The sequence below is a fragment of the Electrophorus electricus genome, chromosome 7 (genome assembly GCF_013358815.1).
Source record: "Electrophorus electricus isolate fEleEle1 chromosome 7, fEleEle1.pri, whole genome shotgun sequence".
In the NCBI taxonomy this organism is placed as follows: domain Eukaryota; kingdom Metazoa; phylum Chordata; class Actinopteri; order Gymnotiformes; family Gymnotidae; genus Electrophorus; species Electrophorus electricus.
Genome location: NC_049541.1, coordinates 8136148 through 8160040, shown reverse-complemented (window position 1 = coordinate 8160040; position 23893 = coordinate 8136148). Strand labels below are relative to the sequence as shown.

At 43.0% G+C, this 23893-nt stretch overlaps 1 protein-coding gene across 8 annotated transcripts; it reads left to right on the top strand.

Annotated features, from left to right (window-relative positions):
* The first annotated feature begins 1665 nt into the window (after positions 1 to 1665).
* Positions 1666 to 23681, top strand: arhgap29b (Rho GTPase activating protein 29b). Of its 8 annotated transcripts, none has more exons than XM_027030901.2 (23): positions 1666 to 1816; positions 3039 to 3419; positions 10023 to 10166; positions 13121 to 13217; positions 13332 to 13404; positions 13734 to 13794; positions 14562 to 14699; positions 14791 to 14855; positions 14939 to 15049; positions 15168 to 15248; positions 15445 to 15612; positions 15797 to 15934; positions 16035 to 16225; positions 16961 to 17118; positions 17572 to 17712; positions 17886 to 17984; positions 18663 to 18826; positions 18934 to 19122; positions 19243 to 19380; positions 19484 to 19716; positions 20105 to 20405; positions 20489 to 20561; positions 21539 to 23681. In XM_027030901.2, the coding sequence occupies exons 2-23, from the start codon at positions 3143 to 3145 to the stop codon at positions 22459 to 22461; spliced, it is 3963 nt and encodes a 1320-aa protein (XP_026886702.2). In that variant the 5' UTR covers positions 1666 to 1816; positions 3039 to 3142; the 3' UTR covers positions 22462 to 23681. The 8 variants fall into 8 exon arrangements, with proteins under 8 accessions (XP_026886702.2, XP_026886675.2, XP_026886694.2 ...); XM_027030874.2 differs by having other exon boundaries at positions 15403 to 15612; XM_027030893.2 differs by having other exon boundaries at positions 14538 to 14699.
* Positions 23682 to 23893: the final 212 nt, after the last annotated feature.

Sequence of the window (23893 nt, the reverse complement as noted above, 5' to 3'; positions counted from 1 at the left end):
AGTATAGAGTAGAATCCACATGTAATACGTCTTTTATGTCACAAGATGTAGCCAGAGTCATATGTATGCGCACAAATTTAGGTAATTTCAAGATAATTTATTACTTGTGCTGTACTTTGACTCAGTCTGACTTAGTGTACATAGTTAGTGTAGGCCTACATAAAACCAATTTTAAAACGTGAAATTAACGTGTACAGAGTTGTTCATGATTAAGAATTGATTAGCAATTAAAAAACATACCATTCATGGGTGAGCTACCTTGATGCACTGTCTATTACCCAACACCCAATAGCTATTTAGGGTTAATTGTAACCTAATTCCTGTAGTGGGCACTCAGTGGACCTCTCTCTATATATTAGACAAATTGCCAGATCTCTCATTCAGTATTTTTTAAGCGTGTTTTATTTAGATTTTTGTCCAAGTGTTCCTAACATTTTTTTCAACGTTACAAGTATAGTTATAACCGTTTATTTAAAAATATCAAACAAAACACAATAGAATCGACAATAATCAGACAAACAGAAACAGTGACTAATTTTGGAACTGAGTTATTTTATTTCACTTATATCAGTGTGATTGTTAAGGATTTACTGTCAAAAAAGAGGGCTACATTGTTATCAGGCTGATGCAATACTTGAGTCATTTGTACTGATGTTTATTTCTTTAGGCGATTCTAATTTGACACATTGATATATTTTTTTCACATTTGTTATCATCTGTTGGAGAAATTGAGAGTAATTGCATATAAAGACTTATTATTGCAGTGAGAAAACTACAGAAAGATGGAAAGTTGAAATAGTTCATACTGCAATGGCACTTTAATATCATTAGAAGCAATCTAATCACTAAGACGTTTTTAGCTAGGTTAGCAGTTTGAGCTCCACAAAACGGAAAGCATCAACAAAGACCAGTATTTAATATAGAATTTATTATTCCTGAGTATTATTATTAGTATTATAGTAGTAATAATATTAGGCTACTACTTTACTGAAAATATGAGACAAGACGATTTTTTGACAAAACAAAATGCTGTACATTTCAAGCACTATAGAAATTTGGTACCAATGTCATCTTCCTAAAATTTAGGTATTTGATTAGTTCACAGTTTATTTTTTTGGGAAAAAAGAAAGAATCACGTTGGTGATCATGGTCAGGGCTTTCAGCTTTCTTTCAGAACTGTTAGTTTTAACATATTCAACTTGATTATTTCTTTCATATATCTTACTTACAAGTCTTACTTGTCATCTTTTAACATGCTGTGAAGAGCAATTGTGCCACAAACGGAGGTACAGGTCAGTATGTTGTAGTGACATAAATCATCACATCACCTACTCATTAAGCCTACTATGTGCATTTGACGTTTTGTAGTAATTTATCAACTGTATCAACAGTACAGGCCCAAATAAAATTCTTATATCTGTCACAGAATACATTTTATTTGGCATACAAGTTAGATGTTTACGTGACACCTGTTCGCCTTAGTACTTAGGTGCTGATACTACATTTTCGACTGCGTACCGGAGGTTTTGACACAGCAGTATTTTACACAGAAAACAGACAAGAACACATTGCCAGCCAATCAGACAGATCCTCGAAGGTCACGTGGTGTCGTTTTACGCCTGAAAGACTTTACCAGCTTGTAGTTAGGTTAGTGAGCCTGGCTGTTTCAGTTCAGTTCAGTTCAGTTCAGTTCAGTTCTGAATGGTGTTACGGAAGTGTGACAGTCAAACTTTCTGTGGAATAACATTCGAAGTTAGTATTTATGGATCTATTTTGCCTTCATATTTAATAACTCAGAAATATATGATGTTACTTGGTAAGTATTGCTACCATATGCTATTTAAAACTGTGTAAGTGGTAAACGTTAGTTAATTTAACAGATTTAACTAGCTAAGTTAGGTTATCTAGCGTTAGCTACTTATCTAGCAAGCTAAAAGTAACAAAATAACAGATAACTCTAGCTAGGTTAACTAACCTGTCTTAACTAGATAACTAACCTATTTAGTACTAAGTTCGTCAGCTAGCACAGCTAACCGTTATTAATTACCTAGTCAGTTATCATAGGTAACTAATGAGGTATCGGCAACTATGCTAACGCTAGCTGGCTGTCTAAATTGTAATATTTAAGGTGGAAAGTTTTAGCTATTTTGCTTTTTTAGGATTAAAATCCCAAGAGACACATGCACATTTTGGCAGCTATCTTACTTTCGGATACCTAGGTTAGGTAAACAATGTTTTAAATTTACGGCATTTAGCTGACTCCTTTATTCAAAGCGATTTACAATTATGACTGAGTACAACTTGTGCAATTGAAGATTAAGGGGGGGGGGGGGGACTAGCCAGGCTACTTTGGTATGACAATTTTTGTTGAGCATTTCAAATAGCGATAAAAATCTTTTCATGTGCATTCCTAACAAACCTGCAGAGATCATCTATAGTCAAAACATGAACAGAACTCAAGGAATGGCTTGACCTACTCATTCTTCAGGGCTTCTCCTTACAAAGAGGACAGCATGCCACTGAGATTCACTCCAAAGATATTACCCAGAGTAATTGCACTGCTATGCAGAGTTTTAATGTAATGTCTGTAGCTAAAACAAAGTCATAATGGCAAAGAATCTCTGCTGTTTTTACCAATTAGTAGTGGTAGCTCAGTGTTTGATACTCAATTAGTATTAAGAATGTTACCAGTTCAAGCCCTAACACTGCCAAGGTGCCAGTGTTGGGCCTCAGAGCAAGGCCCTTAACCCTCAATTGCTCAAGTTGCATTCAGTCATAATTCTAACTCGCTTTGGATAAAAGTGTCAGCTAAATGCCATAAATGTAAATGTAAATAGTCAGAAAGGACAGGTATGGACATGCAAGGTGGACATCTGTATACTATTTCTAGACTATGTAATGGATGCCTTGCTGTGCTGTTGTGTGCTTTACATTTGTTGTGTGCTTTTGCTGTCTTTTGCATCAATGTTAGCAGTAATGATGTGACTGGCTCAGTCTCATTCATCTGCGCCTTTATCCCTCTCCCTGTTCTTCTGCAGTGTGGCCAGTTCAGCACCAGCTGAGCTGCAGCTGCATCTTTGGCTGAGCAGTTTTTGTTGCTCCGTGTCCGGACGGCACGGTACCACCACAAGCAGCTGCTGGGATGTTCCGCCAGAGCGGTGTGGGCGGCAGTGGGAATAAGCGCTCCTCCTCGGACATCACCCATCTCTTTCAGCACGGTACCGGGCCCTCGACTCTCAGCCCCTCCAAGGCACCAGCCATGGGCCGCAGCTCCTCGACTAACCCCCTCAGCACTGTGGGCCTGGGGGACCTAGCCCATGCCCCGGGGGCTGACCCGGACTACATAATGCAGCTCGTCAGTGATGTGCGCAAGTTTGCCCATGTGCTACTCAGCCTCAAGGAAGCTTTCCATTCCAAAGGTGAGCCCAGGTTTTGCCTTAATGGCTGCCACTTGAGGGCTTCTGTGACACTCTCCGGCTGTCTTTCTAAGTCATAGAACGATATACCTGTGGTGGATTTGGTTTATGGATAATTTTTCTCCTTACATGAGGCTTCAACTCATGTTGATTGGGTTCATATTTTTCTTATTGGAGGAGTTCCTGCACACCTGCCCATGATTGTTTTTTGACGCATGTTGGGCTTAACTGGACTTGAGATCTTATTTCTCCCCGTAGGTATGACTACAACGTGCCATGTCTGTCTTACTCACCCGTTCCTTGATAGAATCCATAATTTGTTTAGATGGTATACAGCATATGATCCAATTGTCAGGCTTAAAATCAGTGAAGTGGAATTTGTATTGACTTTTGAGGCTTTCAGATAGACATTCTTTTTCAAAAGTGGTGAATGCAAAATGAGCAGTGGCCTTTTAAATCTTTTATTTTTATTTTTTTGTGGACATTTCCTAGTCTTAAAATGATTTGACCTTTGACGTTTTTACACACCCAGAGTAATGTAGTTATTGTTTTGAACAGTGTAGCCCTAATCCTAAATACCAACCTTGCTGGTTGAAGTTTGACTTTTTCCTTATTTCATATTTTGACATAGTCATTGTTCTTTCCCCTCTAGCTGTTTATGGACAGTGGTTGGGTTATGCTGGACACATGTGAATATTTACTTTCCCATCTAAGAATAGCAGGAGACAGAGTCCCATGTAGACACAGTGGGATTTGTGGCGTATTTTCTTGCTGCTATTAGTGGGAATAGTTCGGTTTTCCCTCTTTTTACTCACCACCATAAATGGAATGTTTATCAACAAAGTAGATGAAGCTGCTCTAGGGCTTGAGCTTTGACTCTAAGATAAAACAACCCTTGGTTAGGACACAGCTCATGTGACCTTTATATTCTTATGCAGTGTTGGATATTAATTTTGTCCTTTCGGCAAAATTCTTTGGGAGCTGTGTAAAACTCTAAAAGCGTAACAGTTTTAAACTTGGAATTTAGTAGTGTCTATCTCTGAGAATTTGAGAAATGTGTAAATTAAAAAAAAGTCTTGACACATTTTAATAATTTTTTTCCCCCCATTTATTGGTCCCCCGCATGATGCACTGTCATACGTCCTGCTCCATAAGAATACGATTTTGACCTTTCAACTTTGTTCTGTACCACCTGCATCAGAGAGGAAGAGGGTGTGCTTATGGACCTCTTAAATGGTGTGGCCTCATGCTGTCTCGCTGGAGATGGAACACACCAGCCCTCCTCACTCAGTGGCATCAGCCAAGCTCCATTAGTATCTGCAGGTTTTTGGGCTTGTCAGGCCAGCCAGAAGAAAAGCTTCTGCTATAGCTCATTTCTAAGTTTCAGTCTATATTACTAAGTCTAGGCTATTACAGCTTCATTTATGCTTACTTTTTTAACTTGCAGACAAAATATGATCTTCTGGTTTTGTCATTACACTAAAAGGCTGACTTGAATTTGATTGCTGTGACAAATCTTCAATGAATCCTGTTCCACATACCTCACATTCCAGCAAAACAATTGTTCACTTGTTGCTGTAGTGCCTGTGAATATCTGTTATTAGGTGTATGTATAGCTGTTGCAAGTGCCTGTTACTAGGTGTTTCTTTAGCCCCTGCCCATGACTATTTCTAGTTGTTGGAATACTTTAAATGAGTCTTTTATATTCAATTTCAACTGTGCTCTTCTTTTAAAGACCGTTTCATTCACATCTGATATAGTGGTTTAGGAATTTACCTGAACTATTGGTTTTTATAGCAATAATAGTAGAGTGACTTAAGATTGTTAATTTCAGGCTTCCTTTTGTCAAAACACAAGAAGGATTTAAACCCACCATTATTGTCTTTGCATCATGATGGAGTTGTTCTTACTCTAATCAGTAATCCCCTGATAGCATGAGATTCAGCAGCACAATGCTGTTTTATCTGGATGGTTTGAGTACTGAACTTTTAAGTGTTATTTCTCCAGACTGAAAGAACTTTGAAGATCTTTCAGTGTATGGTTCATGCCATTCTCTATACTTGGAACTGTTAATAAATGATATGTTAAGTGTACATCTCAATCATGTAGACATTGCATATGTTTATCTCTGACATTATGTGCATTGTGGGAAGTGGGATACATATATTGCTCAAAATTGTGAACACGATTCTTTTACACTATCTTCTGATAGCAACAAAGTTTTTGTTGTGATCTTTGTTTCTGGGTTGTCAGGGTCGTGTGTTTAGAAATGTGTTTAGTTAAACATATAATCTCTCATTTCAGAGTGTGTTCCCTAATCATGAATGGCCTTTTCTAGAATGATCACAGTTTCTTTAAAGTTCCTTTAAGAAGTAATGTGTCAGTGGAATTTTGGCTGCACTTTAAATGCTAATAATAGACCTGCTTACATGTGGAGCCCCTCTGGTGTCATCAGCAGTGCTGCACTTGGTAGAGGGACAGGCTGTCATGCATCCAGCTCTCATTCACAGAATGCTGCCACACCAGTGAACAGCTAAGCCTGCATCTCATAGACACAAGAGATTGTCAGCCCTCGTTTTGCTGGTGGAGACAGGCAAGATACTTTAAGCTGGGCTGTAATTTTCCCCATGAATATGAGGGATGTTTCTGTGCATGCCTGTGGTTTGGGAGTGTTTTCATGGGGTGTGGATTTATGGTGCAGAGCTGACTGACCCCTTACACTGAAGTGAACTGAGTAGTGGCCAAACTCTGTGGGCTCAGAAATAAACATGAAACCCAGGCCAGCTGATCTGAACGATTAACACTGGGTGGATTATGACTAAAGCTTGACCTTATAAAGTCTGGAGATTTCTCATGTTTAGTTACTTAATGTGACGACCTATGCCATATATAGAATTTGTTTCTGTAGTGCACTATTAGTATACTTGGGAGGGCCCTGATGAGTAATGATATTATTAAAGGGCTGAAGGGTAATTAAAAGTGTATGGGCAGTTTAATTCAGTGTTTTGGCTTTTATAAAATCACATCCCTCACTATCCCGGCAGCGAATAAGCATGAGAGGTCACAGTGCTGGGTTAACCCAGAATTCTTTTTAAAGTTGAAGAGTAATTAAATTCTGCATTCTATCAGTGAAATCAGCTAAGTGATGCTGTGCTATGGGGGTCAGCAGTGATGCCGTGTTATTGAACAGCCTGCTTTCTCTCTGGGCCAGAATGATTGAACCCCACTACATCCTATTCAGCACTCTGCTGTAGCCTACAGTCAACATAGCCTACACACTCTACATTTTAGTGTTTACAATTATGTTGTGTCGTTTGTTAAAAAAAAATATTTCTCTGTTGCCATAACAAAAATGAGCTTGTCTGTCAGAATGATTCCTGGAGTGGGGCTTTAGGCAGTGTTCAGTGGGTTTTACTTTGAGGTACTTAGATTTGATTTTGCCTCAGTGCCATGTTTGCTATTTCAGACCACAGTAAAAGGCAGAAGAATGGTCATTTTAATGGATTGTCACATATACACTTGAATTTCCCCACTAAGACTGATTAAAGAACTTTTACAGGATGTATACTTTTTTCATGGTTTGTTGGTTTTATTTTTTTAAGAACATGATGTTATTCCCCTGAAAGCATTTCATAAGTGTAGCAATAACATAGTTGAACCCACCAGGTCTTGGTGTATTTGTAACCAAAGCATAACTCTATGAGCGAAGGTAGCGCATGTTCAGGCTTGTCCACTGATCACATGACAGCAACACAGGAAATGCACAGAGCTGGTTATGTACTCCTGTGGGCCTTAAAAGCAGTAGGGAATTTTGTTTGATTACGTCTTTAAATTACTGATTTGGAGACTTTTCAAGGTCAATATCAGTTAGGGCATTGAAGTATTCTGTGGCAAGATTATGACTTTTTGATAGAAGACTAGTGGAAGGGCACTCTTCTGTCTCCAATGACTTAAAGCAGCTCTTAAAGTGAATATGATACCCTGAATGTAACTTGGTTTTGGCATTTTAATTTTAATTTTTTTACTTTGAGAACTCTCCTTCCTGTGCTATAACCACGTGACTAGTAACTGCATGTCACCTGTTAATTTCGTGGAGCCCTCAGGCTCAGGAGTGAGTTTCGGAGCATTACCCTGTGTTTTCTGAGTATGAAGACAGTTACATATCCTCAGACAAAGTTACTGTTATTCTAGCTCTTCCATATCAAGATAAGTATTTGTTTGTGGCTAATTCCTGAACTGAATCCTCAGCCAAACCAATTGTACTCAGTAAAAAGTGCCAAACACTGTAGCCTTGAGGGAAATTCATGAATCTTTGATGGTAGGAATGAGGCCCAGTGAAATGTATTCAAGTTTCAAGGAAATGTAATTAAAATTTGGAAACGCACTGTATTTTTCACCAGTATAATAGGCTTTCATCCAGTTCTGACCTCACCCAAGGTGAGAAGGGGCTCATTGACAATCATGTGAGAGAAAAGGCCCCGGCTGTACTGGTGAGCAGTGCCCTGGGTTTAGTGAGAGTGAGGTGAAGCATCATGACTGCTCCCTGCAGTTTAAGTGCAGGATGAATAGACAGGCTGCTGGGGCCTCTCTCCCCAGAGAGCACCCTGCATGGCAGGCCAACAGTGGGGGCTCCTGGAAGACAAAACATGTGTCTCTCTGGAATTACCTCTAGTAAAATAATGGCCCTCAGCCTAAGCCAGTACTTAAGTGGGGTTTTCACCCCGCTGTTGTGACAGCATACATGCATGGTGGGTCCCATACACTGCTTTATTCACAATGACTCTGCTTACTTACTGGTTCTGCTGGTCCTTCACGTGATCCTTCAACCCCGGAGCCTCAGTCAGCTCTGACACAGGACACAGCTCGTAAGGGTATAACAATCTCCACAGAGGTGCCTGTAGAAGTCTACATGGACAAGTCTGCGTCCTTGTGTTTGGAGCAGTCATTCTCAGATACCAGGGCAAACTTCAGTGATAACAAAGAAGTTCTCATTGACCACTTCACTGTGTCCAGTGATATTCAGTTTCTCCTCAGTAGCCCCAGCTCTCCTCAGTTACTGTAAGTTTTCAGTAAATTTGATTAATTCATGGCCCCCACCAGTGTGACCAATTAAAAACTGGCCACATGCAAATGACCGACACGTACTTTTCATCTGATGGAAAACGGTCAAGCATACAGGCTTCCCTGTTTCACCTATGGGGCAGGGCTTGGCCTCGACACTAATAGAGAGTACAGAGAGGAGGGCCGGCAAGTGAAGCACTTTGGTGGGCTTTTGTGCCAATTCACATACACTTTTTAAAGTGTGTGAGGAAGTGTCGACACCCTCATGTGTCTTGCGTAGTGCTGCAGGCAAATGTTCCCACCCCTGCTGAGCTCCTGCTAATCCTCCTTGTGGGTGGGGGCAGAGAGCATAGCTGCACCTGGCAGTTCAGGTGGGGAGATGGGCGGCGGACAGTGGGCGGTGACAACTTCCTGTGACATGGTAATAACTTTTGGTTTCATGGTGGTGTTAGTATAATTAGTTAGTCATGTCTTCTAGCCAAATCTCTTTAAAGTGTTGCAGGCACCACAGCCTCTGGCGAGAATCAGAATTTGACTGCTGCCTTTGCTGTTTTGTGCTGAGAATGAGTTACTCTTTCTACAAGTGGGCTCCCATATTCTGTGATGTAGGTACTGAGTACATAGCTATCGTTGACTTCCTTTACAGATTGCTTTTTACAGAGAGGAAACAAGTTTTATATTAATTATTAATGTTAGTGGTACACAAGGACAGTGAGGAACAAGAGTAACCCAAGCTAAGTCTAACTCTAAGCATAATTAACTTCCTAAATAGTACTTCCTTGGAAATACGTTGTTCTGCTTTTATTTGCACTGATAGATGTGTGCAAAAAATGCACATATTTCATGACAGTTAAATAGTATTATGACAAATTGTTCTTGGCAAGATCTCAGGCTGTGTTCCTATCTAGATATTATTTTTACTTTTCAGATTTTGATTGATTAAAATACTAGTTGTTCACGTTAGAAATACTTACTTCTTGGTACATTTTGATTCAGTTTTAGACTCCTGGATACTGATTGACATCCTTACAATTAAAGGAATGCAGTGAGTGTATATATAAAAAAAAATACTGCCAATTGGCATGCGTGTGCACCTTCTCAAAAACTGAAGGCCTCACTCTAATCTTCCTGCTCCAGTGTTGTGTGGGAGTGGTTATACTGAACCTCAGCAGCAGCTGTGCATGACCGTTGCCGTGTTACTCTCGTTTGCGATGGCAGCCGAGCCCAGGAGGCTTCTCTTGATGACCTTGTCTGTTTGTTCAGTCCAGCTTTCATACTTGCGTGTCCAGAACCAGCATGCTCCTAGGTCAGGACAGTGCCTCACGCGCACAGTAATTACTTCCTCATCAAGGTTTCTGTGGAAATTCCCAGCATTTTTAGTGAGTTGTGCACTTTTTTGAACAGTTAATAGGGATTAAGGGGTTAAATAAAATAAATGAAGAAATAAATACAGGGAGATACAATGCCACTGATGTGTGAGAGCTGTGAGCGGTGTGCTGATATGCCCTTGGTGCCCCCCCCCCCCCTTTCCGTCATCCCCTACAGGCACGCAGGAGTGCTTGCATCAAGCTATACAGGAGCAGCTGGCTGAGCTGCTGAGGGTGCTCAAGGCAGTCATCGGCAAACACCAGACCCTGAACTCAGCTGACATCCTCACTGCCGCTGGCACAGTCATTGCCAAGGTCAAAGGTGAGCGAGCCCACCTTTCTGCACTTACACCTTACCTAAAATGCAAGTCCACAGGTCCACATGACACACACGCTTTGCCTTCTGAGTGGTGGCCTTTCTCTTCAGTTCAACCACCTGACTATGGACAAGGTTCTGAGTGAATAACATGGGCTATGATTTTCATCTCACCAGGTTCCTCTGCTAGACATGTGAATCTATATACAGGACTAATTGTTTTAGCAAAGGTGCAAGAATTTCCAGGATGGCCACGAGTGCCAACTGTGTTCCTGTATGAAGCTGTGGGCATTGTGGGTCACAGCCAAATGCTTCTTCTTTCGGTTTTGTACACGGCATTGAAATAGAGGAAGCAAAAGATATTTTACTGATACATTACTGGTAATGTTATGTTTTCTTCCCTAAAGTCTCAACTGGTATTTGATTTGGGCCCTGACCAAAAGTGAGATGCACATTAAATCAGCTGTCAAAGTTGAAGTTCTGAGTTTGTGGTTTTGGATCTTGGTCAAGGTGTCAGCCTTGTCTGGGTGGCCTGACTCCTGCAGTTGGGCTGGATTAGGGAGGCTGGCCTTTCATTCAGACATCAGATTATATATACTGTAGACTCTAAATGTATTTTTCATTCACATCCTACACCATTACATCTTCTTTACTGTGAAGCACTATGTGAGCAGGTAGCTTTACCACTAGGGGGCATGTTGGGCATCAGACCAGAGCTGGGCTTTGTTGCCTGCAGCATCCTGAGACTGTCCCAGTCAGACACAAAGAGAGAAAGCTGGATCAGGGACACATTAGATTTTCACTGGAGGACATCACTGTGAGACGGTTCATTCTCACTGAAGGATATCATAGTGAGACGGTTCATTCTCACTGAAGGAAATAATTGTGAGATGGTTCATTCTCTTTGAAGGACAGCACTGCGAGACAGTACATTCTCACTGGAGGATAGCACAGTGAGACGGTTCATTCTTAGAGCGTTTACTGTTCCATCTTAATGCTCATAGATGCACTATTTTTTTGTGATTTTTGGCTTCCTTGAGCAGGAGAAAAGTGGATCACATTTTCTCTCAACACTTGGGAAGTTATCTTTTAATAAACCCATTTTTCAAACTGTTGTGTGGAAGAGACACACACACACGGAGTCATGTTTCAAGTTGCTGACATCAAGAGAACATAGTGGTGGCTGACTTATTTATTTTTACTTTCGATCTAGACCTTGTGTTCTTGACTATTTTTAATAATATGGTCCATTTCACCTTGATACATTTATATGGGCCCTATAAGTAGAGGGGCCAAAAGATTAACATTCTGTCATCAAAACCTTTGATGAAGTAATCTTTAACTTATTTAAAAACGTAATTTTATCCTAAGCATAAATGAGCTCTCACTCTGTAGATATTAATTCATCCATTGATGTCAATCGTGTTGACACATCATGAATTTATTTTGCTTTATTTATTTAGGTAAAATAGTTTCTTATCTAAAAGCAGTTCCTATTTGGCAATTGCAAAAGCGAACAAATTCTGACTGTGCAGTTGTCTTCCACCTCTCAATTCTCAAAAATTAAATAAATAAACAAAACCCTCCTGGAAGATCCTTCATGTCAGGCTATCTGACGATAAAGATGTTCTCTGTGGCTATGCGGCTGTTTCCCTTATTTGGATCGTGCAGCGGGAGCATTGTTGTGGGATTGCAGGATGTCCTCAGGAAGAACCCAGCGTTCCAGTGCAGTGGGACCCACCAAGCCGCCCCTCTTGTGCACTCGGAGGCACGCCAGACCCAGCCACACAACACCCCACACCATGCCCAGCCGCACTCCCCGCCCAGGTCCTGCTGGAAAGCAGTGAACAGTCGCGTTCCTCTGCCGTTCATGCCTCATCTGACTACTCAACAAACCCGACCTGTGGAACTAGGAACTGGCAAAGTGGAAGTCGTTTCTTTTTTTTCTCTGTCACCGGCTTTCTTCTTGAGTCAGGGGAAAAAGTGGAAGTGGAGGACGCCTCGACAAGGCGAGGACACGGAAGATAGCGAGGTTCGAGGTGGAGCAGCACTTTCTTTTTGTCCGCTTTTTGCTCGCTGGATCCGGCCGTGTGAGGCACCGTTCTCGAGGCCGAAGCGAAGAGTTTGGGTTTGCACGGTCGTGGTGAAAGTTGTGCCCGTCTCGTGAGCCTTTTCCATGTGCGTTTTGGGGTCTGAAAGTGCGCGAGGGTTTCCTGTGAAGGGGGAGCCAGCTCTGAGACAGGAAGCATCTCTGTGAGTGCGGTAAGTTTCTGCCTGTGACTGAGGCTTGGCTTGCTCACTTTACCATGTGCATCCTCACTCTATTATTTCCTGCAAGCTTTCAAAAGAGATTTTCATTACTTTTTTTGTACGTTACTGGAAAGAATGACTGAAAAAGGAAATTCACATTTCTTCCTCATACTCCAGACACAGGAAACTGAAATAGCATGGGTAAGCTCTGTCCTACCCGTTTCTTACAGCAGAGGTAGAACCTGGAGAAATGGAATGTTTAGCCTTCTAGTAACAACTGCTGAGCAGTGCTCATAACTTGGCACTGACAACGTTAACTCGATGCCCCATAATTTAACAGGTAACAGGAATATAAACAAACATAAAGAGGCAGCTGAAATTGTGTTAGCTTTCTGCGGGTATTTTCTGTTTATATTTGGTGTTACTGTTTGTACTTTGCATAACCAACTTCTGATTGGTTACTCAGAACCAATCAGCTAATTAGAAGGATTGCTATTTTTAATCTCATCTGTCAGTCACATCAATGAAGTGTGATGTTGATTATTAAAGTTACATCAAGTCTGGGTCATTGTTAACCATATCTTTCATGTGCATTTCAGCAGCTACCTTTGGCATTGTTGAAGTGTTCTTGGAAGAATGTGACTCTCGATTTTTGTGGGAGTTCTGGTGAAGTTGACTGTGGTATTCATGTGTGTTATCACTTTTCACAGGCATAAACTTCAAGGACGTGAACAAAGAAAACAGGGGCGCTATTTTTAGCGAGATATTCAGATCGATCGACACTTTGGCGTTCACTTTTGGCAATGTGTGAGTAGATAGTTCTTGTACTTTAGGGGGAGGGTGGCTCAGTGCTGTATCACTGGTGGAGACAGAGGGTTATGAACCCTATGACTATGTAACATTTGTTTTCCTGTGCCCCAGAGTGTCTGATTTCCTTATGGGAGATGTGGACAGTGACTGCAGGGGGGGTCTCCACCAGGATGGACGAAGCCGGGTGAGTGAATTGGGTGCAGTACTGCATGTCACTCGTCCTGGGCCAGGCTGAGCCAAGAACACCACGGGGCCGCAAGAGCTCTTGCATCTCACAGGGAAGAGAACACAGGCTTCTGAGCCCTTGTCCTATGTCTAAATTCTCCACAGTTCCTGGATTGTTCAGTTTTTCTGCTTACAAATACCAGCTCAGAACGAGCACACTGTCCCCTTACTTATATTCATAACTTCATCCTTTCTTTTTTAATAAGCAATTGTATTATAATGAATTAAATGCATAATTGAAAACATGAATAATTACCAAATGTGAAATGTGTTTTCCTAACTTTCCAGTCGTTTGAGAACTTGTCTGGAGATTCAGGAGGCTACAGTGATGAGAAAGATGCCCTGGCAGGTGAATATTTCTCCTGTTTCCCCCTCAGTCACGTCACATTTGTGTTCTCATAAGCAGTCAGTGTGCTCCTGCCGATTGCAGACGGGGCTGAAGGCTCCTACAGCTACTATCTGTCTTAGTTGGAGAGCTCTTGGGACATGGGAGATGGAATAAGTGCTTGTTAAGGAGATGGATGGGCAGTAGCGTTGGCTCAGAGGTCACTGCGGGCCTTTCTTTACCTCTGACACATTAGCTGTTTCTCATTCTCCCAGAATCTCACCCTGTTTTTTTTTTTTGTGCCTCAAACGACTCGCATTCTTTGGCTACCTTAGTCATTTTTGTATGGAATGGGAACCACATGTGGTCGGCTGAGGTGGGAGAGAAGATTAAATGGGTGCGTAGCTAGCTTGGAGAGTGTGTGTGCGCTTGTATGTTACGAGACATGTTCCACACGTTCTCGTGACTTGGCTGTGAGCCGGTCCTGCAAATTCATGTCAGTCCCAGAAATCATGCTCTTTGCACTCTTTTGCTGCAGATGGTGGGCGGGCTTTTGCCTGGTGCAATTTTAGGGATCTTTATTCACTTAAGGACTTTCACTATCCTTTTAATCCTTAAGAATTGTTGTTATTTTTAAACACAAAACGATTGTTAACAAATCTCAGGGCAATGGGTGGGGAGAGGAATGTGAAGTCACCCAAACATTTCACTTTCTGCCATGCTTTCTGTTCATGTTTTTGATTACATCCAAGTGTCTGTACTTAAAGAACCAGCCTCGTCATTGTCTCCAGAGTTGACATCTGTGGAGAAGGTAGACCAGGCCCTGCTGAGGAATGACACCGGGGTAGAGTCGGCTTTGCTCTATGCCAAGGCCCTGTCCAGGTACACCAAAGACATGCTGGCTTGGGTGGAGAAGCGCCTCAACCTGGGTGAGTGTAAAAGCACTAACAACAACAAAAAAAGACCCATATTCAGTACCCAGCTGAGACCTGCATATAACACGTGCCATCTCCTTCGCAGATATGGAGTGTGCCAAAAGCTTTGCCAAGATGGCAGAGTCAGCTAAGGCAGTAGCAAGTCAGCAGGTAAGAGGTATCTGTCCATCAAATGCACTTCTACTCCCCCAGCTTGAAGCCACCACATGACTGATGCTTTCTTTTACTGAAAGGACTACATGCCGTTCAGGGACATTTATGTGTCCGCTTTCAAGAATGAGATTGAGTACAATCAGGTGCTCCTCCAGACAGCTGCAGCTCTCCAAACCAACCGATTCATACAGGTGAGCCAGTGAGACATGACACAACAAGGTTACAGAGGCCACTGTGCCTGATTGTAGCATTTGGTAACCTTCACTTGTATCCTGCAGTACTTCATTGAGTAACACCTTCACTCTACAGCCTTTGCAGGCACGCAAGAATGAACTGGACAAGATGAGGAAGGAGATGAAGGAGCAGTGGCAGAGGGAGCAGAAGAAAATGGTATGTTCCGATTTGCTACCGAACAAACCCTCCTGTTTATTTTTGGTCATGACACTAGTGCGTGGTGGTGGTGTAGTTGTTGATGTTGATATGACAAACAAACAGGTATAAAAGAAAAGCTGCATGTGGATTTTTTTTTCCACCGATCTCCCAGCATTGGCTGAAGCGAAGTGTGTTTGTGTATGCGCCGGAGCAGAGTGAAGCTGACAGTGCCGCGCGGAAAGCTCGTCTCCTGCAGACTCAGCGAAGGGAGGAGTATGAAAAGGCTCGCAGCTCAAGCAGCCGCATGGGGGAGGAGCAACATGGCACAGGGGGGAGGAGCTTGGAGAAGAAGAGGAGGGTGGAGGATGAAGCTCTGCAAAAGGTACAGCTGCACTGTAGTCATCCACAGCCCTACTACACAATTACTTACACACACACAACTGTAACTCTACAGCACTCTCCAACACAGCACCCTAATCTACCTACTATTAGTTGTTCGATGAGCTCTGTGCTGGTTCAGCTGTTCATCCCGTCTCTCTCTGCTTGTGCCATGCGTTGCCCTGCAGGCTGAGGATGCCCAGGACCACTACAAAGCCTGTGAGGCCGATGCAGGAGCCAAGAGGGCTGGTCTCGCCAGCGCCAAGAGCGAAATCCTCACTCAAATCCGTGAGCTGGTCTTCCAGTGTGACCTGACCCTCAAAGCCGTCAGTACCTCTTTCTCCATCTTTCTCCTTGTCTTTCTCCCTATATAGGGGTGATCCCTTTCACTAGATGCTTTTTGTGACGCCCAGCATTTGTGCGCAGGTGACGGTGAACTGGTTTCAGATGCTGCAGGCGCAGACTGTGTCACTGCCGCAGAAGTACCAGGCTCTGTGTGAACAGGCCAAGCTGTACGACCCGGGCCAGTGCTACTCCGAGTTTGTGCACAGCCTGCCGAAAGAACGTGTCTGGCTGGAGACTCTCTCTCAGGACAGCACGGGACCCTCCAGGACAGGGTGAGCTACGGTCCTGCACAGTGCAGAATATCCTTCCTGCCCTGGCACTATTGAACCTAATGTCTGTCTCTGAAGTCCAAACTGAACTAACACTGCCAAATGCCATCACAAGCATTAATCCAGCACATGATTTAAACAGAATGAAACTTTCATCAAACCTTCGAAAATGCAGCCGCATAGCTACCTAACCTAATGCTCAAGCAGAAAGCTTTGTTTTTGTAAACATGTGTGCATGCTCTAAACCCCCCCCCCTCTCCCACCACCACCACCATTTGAATGTTCTTCCTCAGGAAGTGTGATGAAAGCTGCAGTACTGGTTGAGGTTGCACTCTGCATTAGAACTGTGTGACACTATGTAGTATGCTGTTCATACCTCTGCATAGTAAACTAGGTCACTGTCATCTACAATCATGTGGTCACACATCCGGAAGCCTCATGTCCACATAGCAAAATGCTCCTGTTATTTGCTATGTTTAGTACTGAGAAAACCATTTAACCTTCATTTGCACTAATAGAAAATAAATAGTATTAAACCAAAAAAAAAAGTTGATATGATTTTGTGGCTACCTGTTCTGATCTGATTTAATCCTTGCCACTTTGCAAATACGCATTAAAATAATTTCTTATCTAAAATGCAGAATTAATTGAGGTCAGCCGCATTAAACCAATTAGTGTGGTGTCATAAATTTAACTGCTCCATTATACTGATGTTCCCCCGTGGTTTGTCTTCCCCAGTATATCCATCCATAAGAGGTCACTGAGCAGCACCAACTCTTCTCAGGGCTCCACCTCAGCAGGAGATGCTCTCAGTGTTGATGAGGTCAGCAGTCCTGCCCACCAACGCATCAGCAGGATGGCCGATAGGAGGTCCAACAGCGCAGCAGACATCCAAGGTAAGAGTTTTTCATTCGTGTGTGGCTTGCGACTCTCACCCACTCAAGCTGAAATCCCTCAAATTAGATGCATAAGTGCTGTTGGTGGTTCACAGTGGCAACCATGGGAGATGGGGACACATTTTAAAAGGAGATGTGAGGGACAATTTGGCTATTTAAATGTATTTTTTTTTATAGTGTGAAATTAAAGCTTTCAATAGCTGGAATTAAAGCACTAAAGCCTGAATGAAAACTTTCACTGAATGAAGACATTCTCAGAAGTGAAAGTTCTCCTGATTTCAGTGATTTCAGATCTTTCATGGCAGCGAACCTCAAACCATATAACTTGAAATTAGGTGTGGGTTTTTTTTTTTTTTTTTGTTTGGTTTTTTTTTTTTTTTTTTTTTTTTTTTACCCTTTCCTTCTGAACAATGTTTTTTATTAGCTGCCACCTGTTTGTGTGTGATTGTGCAGTTGCGAAGCAACAGGGGCCCCAGCAGGCCTGGAGCTCAGGCAGTCAGGGAGGGAGTGGCGGAGGGGGCATGTGCAGCGACTCTGAGAGCGCCGGGGGCAGCAGTGAGTCGCGCTCAGTGGACTCGCCCATCGCCAGCCCAGGTACTTCTCCTCTGACACCAGCCCTTCCAGCGCAGTCACAGCCTGCTATAGATGCACACAAGTTTTCTGCTTCTACTGTAACACAATGTTGTGGTGATCTCCATGCATCCGTAAGTTTGTTTTTTTGTTCAGCCATGTCTGCTATTTTATTCCTTTGTGTGTGTGATTTACAGGGGATTTTAAGCGGAGGCTTCCCAGAACTCCTTCCACTGGTACCATGTCCTCTGCAGATGACTTGGATGAGAGAGAACCTCCTTCCCCTTCAGACAATGGTAGATCACTGGGGGGTGGTTTGGTGCATATTATTGGGTGTGTGTTTGTGTGTTGGGATTTCATGTTGCTGGGTGTGTTTGTGTGTTGAAGGGCGGGCGGGTGGGTGTCCGAAAGTACTGAATACCTTTTCACTGATGTACAGTATTAGCAGTCACACTGCATTTGTGTTGGGTTGCACCTCCCAGTGTTTTTATGCTCAGCTGCGTAGATGAGGTTTGTGTTGATCTTGGCTCAGTGTTTCAGCTAAAACACTTCCTGTCTTTCAGCTGCATTCTACACTACACATTGCCTTCAGAGACCCTTTTTTTGTACTGTAAATTCACTTTACAGTTGCCAAAATGAAGGCAGCTCAGATTAACCAAATAAAATCATTTTTTTTTGCTCCACCTCCCTTCCCACAGCCAGAGCTGCTTGAGGAGCCTTTAGATTTTAGTCTGCGGGAACATATTACATGAACACCCTATGGCCCTATGCATTTATAAAGCGTAGAAACGACTGTAGACTGCTCCAACTGTCCTTTTTCTATATGGTCAAGCAACATGGATAAGCAACGCGTTTTAGTGGTGCATTGATGTCAATATGGTTGTCAGTGATGTCGTTTATAAAGTAATGGTTTATTACTCTTTATTAACAGCTGCGAAAGAGATCTTGAAACTGACTGACACTGCTTTTTCCAGGCATTGGTGAGATGGTCATAGAGGCCACCAGCTCCCCTGGCCCTTTTCGGAACACTCTGATGTCAAAAGCCGCACACACCCACAAGCTACGCAAGCTACGTGCGCCTTCTAAATGCCGGGAGTGCGACAGCCTGGTGGTGTTCCACGGGGCCGAATGCGAGGAGGTGCCACCACAGTCATCCTTATCTTCGGTTTAATCATACTTTCTGTTTTTTCTGTTTTTCATACTTTCTGATCTTTTTTTGCCCTTATCCTGCATTCTGTCATTTAGTGTTCATTGGCCTGTCATAAGAAGTGTTTGGAGACCCTGGCTATTCAGTGTGGGCACAAGAAGCTCCAGGGCAGGCTGCACCTGTTCGGGATTGATTTTGCACAGGTGGCCAAGAACAGTGCCGATGGCGTGCCATTCATCATCAAAAAGTGCACCTCAGAAATCGAAAGTCGCGCTCTCAACATCAAGGTAAATGGTCGTGATGTGTTTTGTGAAGAGATGACCATTATGAGAAATGTATTGAAAAGCAGACTGGGCAAACAAAGTGACAAAATGTTTTGTTGTATGATGGCTTGTTGGTTTTTTAAGGGTATTTACCGTGTGAATGGGGCAAAGTCTCGAGTGGAAAAGCTTTGTCAGGCGTTTGAGAACGGTAAAGACTTGGTGGAACTGTCTGACCTCCATCCACATGACATTAGCAACGTGCTCAAACTTTACCTGAGACAGGTGTGTTTTACTGTAATACTGAATTCTGAATGTTGAATATTGAACACTGAATTTTTTCTTCTTCTGAATACTGAACGCCGAATCCTCTGTGTGTGTTCTGAAGCTACCAGAGCCGCTGATTCTGTACAGACATTATAACGAGTTCATCGGATTGGCTAAGGAGGCGCAGCGCCTCCTGGTGGATGAGGTGGATTTGGCTCAAAGCAACCCCGTGGGAGAGCAGCCCCGCCTCAGCATCGAGCTCAACAGGGTCGTCTTCAAGATCAGAGACCTTCTCCGGCAGCTGCCTCTGACTCATTACAGAACCCTGCACTTCCTCATAGCTCACTTACACAGGTAGAACAGCACTGTGATGGAGAAAATTATTTTTCTTTATATTATGAAACCACCATTATACTGACACCTAGTGGCCTGGATGTTGGAGAGATTTTGTACTAAATCTACATGGCTGACTCCCGTGTGGGGGACCCACTCTATGGAGCATTATCTGGTTCATTTGAGGACTACAAAGCAATTTCTTCATCTAATGTCAGCTGCACTTTATAATAAAAATTAAATAACAATCACTTTCATAAATAGGTTGATGATACTTTTTAGTATTAAAATTGACTTACTGCTCCTTTAAAACTCAACCGCTGGAACATTCCATATGCAGATGTGTATTTTAGCATGCACGTCCTCTTGAGTGTGAGGCCAGCTAAATCCCCACATTTCTGCCTCCCAGGGTTATGGAGCAGGCAGAGGAGAACAAGATGACTGCAAGCAACCTGGGCATCATTTTCGGGCCCACGCTGATCAAACCCAGGCAGACGGAGGCAGACGTGTCGCTCTCCTCGCTCGTCGACTACCCTTACCAGGCCTTGATGGTGGAGCTGCTCATCAGACACCAGCACATGATCTTTGACACCCCACAGAGCCCGGTGTCTCCCTTAAGCCCCACAGCGCCCAATCACTCCCCTGCATTCCTGCCCTGCCATCAGCAGAGACTCAGTCTGCACTCCCAGTCCCTCGTGGACCTCAAAGAGGCAAGTAAGGCAATAAAGTGACTATGGGTTTCCACTGTAGATGTGAATGCTAATTTCTCGATTTGTTGCTTCGCATCCCACAGAGCACCTGTAAGCAGCATTCGTCCTCCTCACGTTTGCTGGATGATGGAAAGGAGAGAAAGGAAGATGTGGCAGGTGAGTACGAGTGTAAAGGTTTATATATTTGAGCTAATTTTTAAGAGGTATTCTGTAGAGTAGTTAGCTATGCAAGTTAGCAGTACACAGAAAGCAGGTACTTTTTAGGTGATATTTCATTGCTAAAGACTGGCTTTTGGCAAAGTGTGTTTATTGTTTAGCCAATAAGGCAAATGGATTACAATCAAGAGCAATTACCTTCCTCAAAAATAAATTCCTTACACTTAAATAACTACATCCAAAAGCTATTTTTTTTTCTGTGGATTTTGTTGGATAAACATTGTAGTTATAGCTTTCTGGCCTATAATTTGACAATTGTTATAATATTATTAGTATAAATCTAGGTATTCTTATAAATCTAGCTAATGTATTTCACTTTTACCCCAATAGGACAACATGAATATTTTAATTTGAATATAGCTTGCAAGTAGTAGCTAGTATTCACCACTACATATCTTGGCTTAGAAATGTAGCTATGAAAGATCAGTCACATTTGATCATATTTGATCATAACTCATTTTCTTACACAACTCATAACGCACTTGATCATAACTCTTTTTCTCAGACACTGCAGCCAAGCATTTTGTAACACTAGGCTGATGGGCTTTTTATAGTACTGCCTGCTTCACCATTGCTGTAAATTACAGAAGGTGCATAAATTACTCAGAAAGCATAAATGGAGTAACTACTCTGCACTGCAAGACAGCAGTCAGACCTCTAGAAACTGAGACATTTGTCTGCTGTTAGAGATTTCCATAAATCGAAGAAACATTTTTATCTAAGATGGATCCAATGTCATTGAGACTTATGAAAAAAACCTGTGCTGTAGATGGAGGTCTGGCAAAATTACACTTGCATTTTTGTCTTGCTTTATTAAACAGTAGACCAAGACTGACTAAATCGGTGTCTCTCGTTTGCTCTCTCTCTCTCTCTCTCTCTCTCTCTCTCTCTCTCTCTCTGTGTTTTTGTCTCTCTAGTCACTGATGGCACAGATAGGCTGAACGGAGATATGAGAGGGGTGGAGGAGGTGCAAAGGTATGTGCTGGGCTTCGGCACTAGCAGCCGGCCAGTGCAGCTCCGCCCCCATCGCTCCCGCTTAGTGTCAAGGCCCATCAGCATGCCTGTGGATCGGCTGCTAGGCGAGCGCAATGCTCGCCCACCGTCATTTGAGCACCCCCCTGCCGCCATCGAGGAAGTGACGGAGGTAGGGAAGGCGGAGGGCCGCAGCTGCTACCCCTTTATCGACACCCAAACGCTGCGACGCACTTGGGACAAACAGTACAAACACTATGACGTCACCCCCAGGACGGCCATGATCGTGGCTGGCCTCCCCCAGCCCGGTGCAGCAGACAGAACCAAAGAAACCACGAGCTCAGAGCCCATGACGTCTTTGAATGTGGCCAGTACCGTGTCCCACAGCGCCCCCTTCATGGTGACCATCAGGCCTTTCCGGACCTCGAGGCGGGACAGCGGTGCCAGTCTGGGCAGGGATGTGCCCATCACCTTTAGAGCACCACGCACGCTTCAGCCGCCACCGGGGACCTTCTACAAGCCCCCCACAGGCATCCGTGCCAGGCCTCCAGACGCAGAACGAACCGTCTCAGTGACCGTCTCAACGATTACTGTGACGTTGGCTCCACCGGTAGCCACGCTGACTGCGTCTGCAACAACCATGGCCACGACGAGCATTACGACTGTGTCGCCGTCAGAGAGAAGTACGCAGGTTGGGGCGGAGGCCTTGGGGGAGGTGGCAGTGAGCTCACCACCTCTGTCGCCCTCTCAGTCTCTTCCATCCAGCCCGGAGGAGGTCAGCCTGGCCGAGGCCAAGGCCTTGCAGCAGAAACTGCGAGGAAGCCACCACTTACACCAGCAGGAGCACAGGGAAGCCCACTTTGTATGAACTTTAATTCTTCTCACACCTCACAGATTTCCTGCTGGAAAGCCTATTTTTACACAGAAGAAAAATATTCTGACTTTTGCACCCCTGGTGTAAAATTTAATATTAAATCTCTCATAAAAAAAAAATTAAGTGGTCATTCTTAATACTCAAATGTTAAAGGTTTGTGACCTGCAAAGTGTGTTTGAGTTCTGCAGGAAATATTGTCCTAGAACTCTTGGATCTGGTTTCCCAGACATAGATTAAGCCCAGAATTGGACAAAATTGTGATTAATCACTTGTAAAACATATATTGTCTAGTCTAAAATGTGAGTTTGGAAACCTTGGATGTTTTATGAGGTAAGCACAGGGAATATTTAAATGCCTGCTTGCCAGTGGTGACCACCTTCTTTTTTATATATTAATACGTCTACAGCTCTTTGGGCCATATTAAGAAAATGGTTTAAAGTGTAGAGGGGCAAAAGGTCTCTGTTCTCTGCTTTTCAGAATTGTCCTATTACAGTTGGGCCTTTGGGACAGCACCAAGGCTTCAGTAAATGGTGTAGTCACTGTGTAGAGCCTGGTGGATTTGGTGGTCTAGAAAAATCCTCACTAGTGCAGTACTCTGAGCTGACCTGCAGCTGCTTTCCCTGTTTGGGGCTGTGCGCTGCTGTGTGAACCAACAGGCAACTACACGTCCAAAACATTTGGCAAGCACCATTTCCTCTGCAGCATGTCTGTTTGTGCTGTTATTCGTGGCAAATGCACAGTTCCTCTCTCTGCCATCATGGAACCAGGATTTGTATGACGTTTTGATGGAGAAATCTCACCTTATCTCAACTTATCTGCTCTGGGTATGAAAAAGCAACTGCCTATAAGCAGTCTGTGTACAGTGAAATGGAATTTGTACAGATGTATATATATTTTATCCCAGTGTAATCTCTGCAATGCACTTAAAAACCTAATGTGTCAATATGTAAAGTGTCTTCTAAATGTATTTACATTTGTTCTTAAAGCCAACTTTTGTGAAAAGCCAGTTGCTGTGCCTCTTTACATTTTGTTTTCTTCAAACACTGTGATTATAACTTTCAGCATGAGTGAATTTATTTTTAATTTTATAAAGTTTGTGTACTTTCATTTTGTATGTTACAGTTCCACACATTGCACTGACAATACAACCAGCTCCTAAAGAAAGAATATGCAGTGTGTTAAAATTAAATGCTGTTGTAACCCGCTTTATACAAGTTTCAGATCTTTTTGTGAATTCTTTGACTCTGCAAATGGTTTGCCCATGATTGAGTATGCCGAGTTCTTAGAACTCTCATAACTGATAAATATGTGCCGGTAGCGGTGGGGCTTAAGTAGTGACTTTTTAGTCCTCTTAACGAGGGCCACTCGACTGCCATGGGACACACTCACCATGCTAAAACCTGGAGAGAAATACAATTTTTGTCTT

What these genes read in the sequence shown, in the direction of transcription:
- arhgap29b (XM_027030856.2), top strand. Translation starts at nt 3,143, where the DNA reads ATGTTCCGCCAGAGCGGTGTGGGCGGCAGTGGGAATAAGCGCTCCTCC. An exon ending in TGAGAAAGATGCCCTGGCAG is followed by an intron (nt 13,795 to 14,522) that starts GTGAATATTTCT and finishes ATTACATCCAAG; the next exon opens with TGTCTGTACTTAAAGAACCA. An exon ending in ACGGGACCCTCCAGGACAGG is followed by an intron (nt 16,226 to 16,960) that starts GTGAGCTACGGT and finishes TGTCTTCCCCAG; the next exon opens with TATATCCATCCATAAGAGGT.